At 40.9% G+C, this 6,661-nt stretch overlaps 1 protein-coding gene across 1 annotated transcript in view; it reads right to left on the reverse strand.

Annotated features, from left to right (window-relative positions):
- Positions 1-3,935: 3,935 nt before the first annotated feature.
- LOC104528528 (transcription factor AP-2-delta) overlaps positions 3,936-6,661 on the reverse strand; it is a gene marked incomplete at its 3' end in the record, with an annotated part of 21,275 nt that continues 18,549 nt past the window's right edge. Inside the window, exon 5 of the mRNA XM_010172564.2 lies at positions 3,936-4,049. Coding sequence (XP_010170866.2) covers positions 3,936-4,049 — 114 coding nt within the window. The remainder of the gene's footprint in view (positions 4,050-6,661) is intronic.

The following is a 6,661-nucleotide window of genomic DNA, read 5'->3' on the forward strand; positions in this document are numbered from 1 at the left end:
TCTTTCTTTCTTTCTTTCTTTCCTTCTTCCTCTTTCTCTATATTTTCTGATGCTCACTTCTTTTTGAAAGTAAAGGGTGAGACAAATATGTTCCTCTCATTAAAGCTGTAGAAACTTTTGTTTTTTTTTCTAGTACTGATGTGCTGACTTTGTTGTCTACTGTAGTAGACCCATCAATGAATTTACACAGATCAACCTTTAAGAGGAAAATAAAGAGACACATATCTGGATAAAAAGTCTCAGCATTTAGTAAGAGAAACGGATCTTTCTAGGGTTTTCTTGCTTGCGCTGTGGCTTCTGTCTTCAGAAACTGGGGGCATTGTAGCTCAAATGGTGGATATCAGGCCAGGTACAACCCACAATATTATTCCACTTTCTCCTCTGCATTTATCATGAAGGAATCAAAGAAGAGCTGAAAGACAGCTTGGGTAGCCCTACAACGTATCACCTCTTCTTGAACCCACACACATATACGCTTAGAAATCTGAGCTGCTCCACATGAAGTCAGTGGCTTCTGATCCAACCCTGACAAGACTGGACTTCCCTAAATCTTAACACATTCTTTGTAGCACAGGTAAGGCACATAACTGTGCTGTAAGAAGGGCTGATGCTTCCTTGAATTCTCAGATATACATATATATTAGTAGTAGATATGCAGTGCTGTGCCCAGAAATAGTTTGGGACAGTGGTAGTTAGGGCAACAAAAATCCAGATAACTTGCTAAAAAGCAGCACAGACAACCAATACCTGCCTATGCCCCAGCACTATTTTTATTTACTAATATCTACATAACTTCTCTGCAGTAAGATACTCCAAAATGAATTAAAAAGGGAGAATTCTTGAATAAAACATATGTAATACTACCCCGGCTCATGTAGTGGACAGTAGTTTTTGCTATGAATGTAAAGGTCTACAGAATTGTGTGTTCATGGTCAAACAATATTGGACAATCATTCCTCATGCAGCAGAGTTTTGTGTATTCAGGTCAGAGGGATGTCTCAGAGAGCAGCTGCACAAACATGATTGTACCAGGGGTGTAGAAGAACCTCTGTTTTTTGTGTATCTGGTGAAATTGTGCAAAACTCAGCAGTTTTCAGGCTCACTGGCAACTCTTTTGAAGATTTCCCATGTTTTACGCTTTGTATGAACTTTGAGTTTGGAATTTGAGCAAACCCAGCAATTCTGATCCCTTGGTGGAAACTATCCTGTACTTCAGGTTGGACACATGTTTATAGATCTTGATGAACTGGGACTCAGTGGAAAAACTTCAGAGACATGTGTGAGTTCAAAGATTTAAAACAGAAGAAACAGGAAACTGCTTCGACCTATGCCAGGCTGTGAACCCTGATCTTAATTATTATGGTTGAGCAAGTAACATCACAAGCAAGTGGAGCCCAAGAGTTGGGGCTGTTCAGCCTGGAAAAAAGAAGGCTCTGGGGAGATCTTATAGCAGCCTTCCAACACCTGAAGGGGGCCCAAAAGAAAGCTGGAGAAGGACTTTTCATAAGGGCAGTTAATGACAAAACAAGGGGAAATGGGTTTAACCTGAAAGAGGGCAGGTTTAGATTAGATATTAGGAAGAAGTTCTTCACTGTGAGGGTGGTCAGACACTGGAACAGGTTACCCAAGGAAGTTGTGGATTCCCCCTCCCTGGAAGTGTTGAAGGTCAGGCTGGATGAGGCTTTGAGCAACCTGGTCTAGTGGAAGGTGTCCCTGCTGATGGCAGGGGGGTTGGAACTGGATGATCTTTAAGGTCCCTTCCAACCCAAACCATTCTATGATTCTATAAAATGGAGGCAGCTATATATAAATGAGTAGAGTTAGAAGTCTGGGTCAGAAGCTGCATCTGACCTCAACTTCTCTACAATAGATGGAAAAGGAATATGGTCTCAGCTCAGCCTCTGGGTCTGGCAGTAGTCATCATTCCTCAAGCACAGGCACCAAATAAGGCTGTCTGATTTAAGTCCAGGGAAGCATCTGTGTAGGATCAAGACCTGTGCTCTTCTAGGTGCCCAGTTTCAGTCCAACACTTATTGCCTACAGCAGGCATGAAAGAAAGCACTGAATGATCCAGGAGCTGCCTACAGAAGCTTTGTACATCAGCCTACTGAAGTGAAGCAGAAAAAGAATGATGGGAGCTGTACCAGTTGTCAGCTTTTGTAGCTGAAGCCTCCAGCATTTTATTCTGACTGCTTTAAACAAAGGAAACTTTGGGATTTAACTACCTTGTATCACATTTATTTTGTGTGTATGTAATGGGGAATTATCTATTTTCCCACAAACCTAGGTATCCCATTAAAACCCTTCTGTGAGTTTCCTTTATAAATAAGTATGTCTTCCTTGGTGTGCATGTGCAATTAGGCATTTTGGAGTGTGTGTGTGTGAGGGAAAGTATATACAGACGTAGGTGAGATGTGTTTGTGTGTGCACATCACTGCATGAGAACAGAAATGGGGTTGTCTAGGTATGTTTGTGTAGACATAGGATGCACACAGGTATGTACAAGCATAAACAGGAATGTGTGTATTTGTGGATCAGGTGTTATCCTTGCCTCCCACCTCCCCACAAGAGATAGATGGAAGAGGTGGGATGGTGGGTATTTCAGATTCCATTCAAAGTCAGAGGGACTGAACTTAGAGATGTCACGCTACCTGGCTGCTGTGTGCCTCATGCTCTATCAGAACCTTAATAACTAAAAGATATTGGGGTGTTGGGACACAAAAGTTGTCTATCCAGCTAATGAATGAAGAGTGTCTCAGATGACTGTGCTAAAGAATAGGCAACGTCATTCTAAGGCTTTATAGGCCTAACAAACCTGTTTGGTGTTATGGTTTGTAAAAAACTCTTTGGAATGGTTCTTTACAGGTTGATTTTTTCAGGTGTTAGCTAATGGCCAGAAAAAAGTAAAAATCTGTAGCCTCAGCTAGGCATGTATTCCCCTCTGTGGCCTGAGAAAAGACAGGAGCACCTCTAGGATGTTTCATCACACTTATCTTTGATAAAGATCTTCGATGACCCCGCTATTTCAAAGTGGCCCTCTGGAAGTTCCCATCTCACTCTTGATTGTATCTAGCACATAGCCTAAAGCAAAAATGTGAAATTGCACAGCAGCTCCTGGGCTAATAAATCTTTCTGATCCCAAGCCATCTATACACTTTTATCCATAACTTGGATAAAATTCTAATGAAGTTTGGACTTGCCATGCATATACCATGGGTCCTTGCCTTCATAACAGCTTGTAAGGCTGTCCCCGTTACTAAATTAAATATTGCTAGGGCATGGGACCAGGAACTGAGTCTAAATATATTAGGATTCTCTGGCTTTTCAGTCTGAGTCAGCTTTCATTCACCCAGACCTTTCCAGGATGTTGAGGAATTAGTGCAGTGAGACTGCTCCAGTGAGTAATCTGCTTTAAGGCCAATCTGCTTTGGAGGCTAGAAGTTAATAGTATGTTCATGGTAAGATGATGTCAAATGATCTCAGTAGCATGGAGGCTACTGGAACTGTTTAGTTAATTGATAAGGATGCAGCCTGAGTGTTCCTTATTTTATTGCTACTTCGATTCATCTGTGTTGTTATTTTGGCTCTGAACTTGAGTTTCTACCTTTCCAGACCATTCATTTTTTTTGGCTGGTTTGTTATTTATCTCCCATTTAGAGCAAGGCAACTCTTTGGCCAGATGATGGGGAGATTTGGCCAGCAGATGTAGAAAATGACTTGTTCAAACTTGGACTGTAATCTTAGAAGCAGGGTTAATGTTACTAGCCTGAACCACATTGCTAGGCAAACATGGGCTTTTAACAGGCATAGATAACAAAAGGAATATAGACTTTATCATAGTGTTCTAGGTAAGGGAACAAATATCATTATAGCATCATATGTAGTCTTTACCAAAATTATAAATTTTGCTTCGCAGTCCTCTTTCAAAATCATACCTGAAATGTGTTAAATGTCTCTGGATGTCGAGGTCTAGTATTGGAGTCGGTCTGGAGGATCCGAGGGGTGATCTGTCTTGACTTAGGAGGTCTTGGAATTCTTTACAGATTTGTCTGAAAGGAAAATAGAAATTCTTAAATTAGACAGGTATAATTCTTCCCATAAAGCTGATTCCCATAACATTGTCACCTTATCCTGAGTGATCTCTTTCATAACAGAAATGTTTGATAGAGGCTTTGTTAAAGAAACTAAAGGCAAGCAGAATCACAGAATTAACTGGAAAAGACCTATAATGTCATCAAGTCCAATTATTAACCTCACACTGACAAGTCCCCAACTAACCCATGTCCCTCAACACTATGTCTATACGACTCAAATCCCTCCAGGGATGAGGACTCCACCACTGCCCTGGGTAACCCATTCCAATGTCTGAGAACCCTTTCAGGACAGAAATGCTTCCTAATATCCAATCTAAATTTCTCCTGGTGCAACTTGATCCCCCTCTTGCCTACCTGCCCCAAATTCTCAAAGCCAGAAACATACAAAATCTCTTGAAGAATAGTTCCTCTCTAAAACCGTGTTAGCATTGTCATTTTAAAATGGGATTTATCTCCTGAATTGTACTCAGTTTGTCAGTGTTAAGCCTGATTTAGCTCATCTACATTAGAAGCAAGGGTTATGGATAAAGAAAAGGATGAAATAGCAGTAGAACTTGTCTGAAGACTTTGTGTAAATACAGCATTACTTGTACATTTGCTTGTGTGCATTTGTTTATCTGCAAATAAAAGTCCTGACCATTCTGGCCTTGCCTTCTTGACCCTCAACTCTTAAGACAAATGGAGCACTAGGATTTGTGAAGGAAAATGCTACCTTTGCTCTCCTAGTTTCCGTTTGTGTCCTTACCCTGCTTCCTTGTAGACTGTGGGTCAAAAGAACTGCTGACCCCTCAACTCAGATCTCTCCCAGAAGTCGAACCAGAGTGAGAATTCATTCTAGCAGCAGCTATTTAAATTTCTTATTGAAACATTCATTAAATTGTTTTACCATGTATCAGGTAGCTTAAAGTAGATGTCTATAGCAGTCCAAAGGACTTGCATAATAAAAGTTCCTCTTTCTCTCTGGTGACTGTAGGAGGAGCTCTGAGACTCACTCAGCTGTCAGTGCCTACACAACAGACAGGCAAGTGAGGCAAATTCCATCATCTCCACTTTTTCTTCATGATGGTTTCCTGGGCAACACACACATTCAATAGGTAGGACCTGGGACTCCAGTTCAGCACCTTGCAATGAGAACTCAGACTCTGTCTTGCCTGGTCTCCCACCGGCTTAGTAGCCCAACTTCTTTGGAAAGGATGGATGGTCTTGCTGTATTCCCTTTCCCTCTGCTTTTCAGGATGCCTCAGCACCTGGGGGTTAACATTATTTAACACTGAGAGAGGCCTGAAAATAAGGTCTTATTCTTGTGATATTGTTGTTTTGGACTAGTTTGCAAATTATTCTAGGAATATTCCACCTAGTGTACTTTTTAAGTGTACTTTTTAAAAAAGAAGCCAAACAAGCTGCATTGAGTGCATGCCCTCATCTAAACCGTGGATGGATAAAGACATCACTTACTTTCAATTGTTTTATGATACAGTTAATTAAAAAAAGGAAAAGCATCTGGATCTCTCTCTTAGGATTTCTCCAAATGAGCATACCATTCTCCATTGACTGTGCTGGAAATTTAGAACTTAATGTGGGGTCTGGAGGGCATAATGCCTGTCAGATGATCAGGACACTCAGCTGAGTTGCCTGATACTAGCCTGACACTCAGTTGGATGGACCTAATACTCATCACATGACTACATGTAACCTAGTAAAGAGTGAAACTTAATGAAGTGTACAGGGGGTCATTCTCATAGCCTCATACAAATTTTCACCACTAGATAATATCCATATATTTATGCTTTTCTGGCCTCCTAAACAGGGTGGCTTCCTCAGAATGGATCCTGGTGTGGGCTATGCCCAGAGGATATTTGGAAGAGTTCAAGGAGCCATTCTAATGTTTTAATTTTATGAACAATTGCAGTCTGATGACTCAGTGTGTTCCTGGTTTACTTTGTTAGCATAGATGCAATCACTGTACTTGGGGTCAGTCTCTAATATTAAAAAGCATCTAAAAAAGGTCTATGATTTCTGTTAGAAGACTCTTTGTAGATCTGATCCTAGATGTAGCTCAAGTTCTTCATTATCACATTGTAACTGTTGTCCTTTGGGACAGAGACATAATGGAAAATAAGTGGCTAAATTCAGCTTCTTGGTATTTAGAAGGTCCTCCATTGCCCAGTTACAAGCAAGGAGACTACACCAACCTGTTTTTACCCTTCGGTGTATCACTATTGTTCTGAAGTTTTGGACATAGAGTTTGGATACCACAGCTCTCTCCTGACTCAGAGGAGATAAGATACAGAAAACTATTTCCTGCTGTGCTGCTGGACTTTGTCCAAGCCTGATTTCTGTAAATGCTTGTCATCTGTATGGACCTAGACACTGACTACTTGAAAAGACAGCATGTTCTTAGCCTTTCAGGCAAAGAGAGGTATTCAGCAGAAATGTATGTAAATGCAGCATACAGTTTTAATGAATCATGTCCTTAGAGGAAAAACAGTTCCTTTCAACAACTGAAAACAGTCAGTCATTTTGGCTTCTAAACAATCTACTATCCCCAGTTGGCCCTGTCAGCACCG

Source organism: Antrostomus carolinensis, unplaced genomic scaffold, assembly GCF_000700745.2.
Source record: "Antrostomus carolinensis isolate BGI_N321 unplaced genomic scaffold, ASM70074v2 scaffold9647, whole genome shotgun sequence".
In the NCBI taxonomy this organism is placed as follows: Eukaryota; Metazoa; Chordata; class Aves; order Caprimulgiformes; family Caprimulgidae; genus Antrostomus; species Antrostomus carolinensis.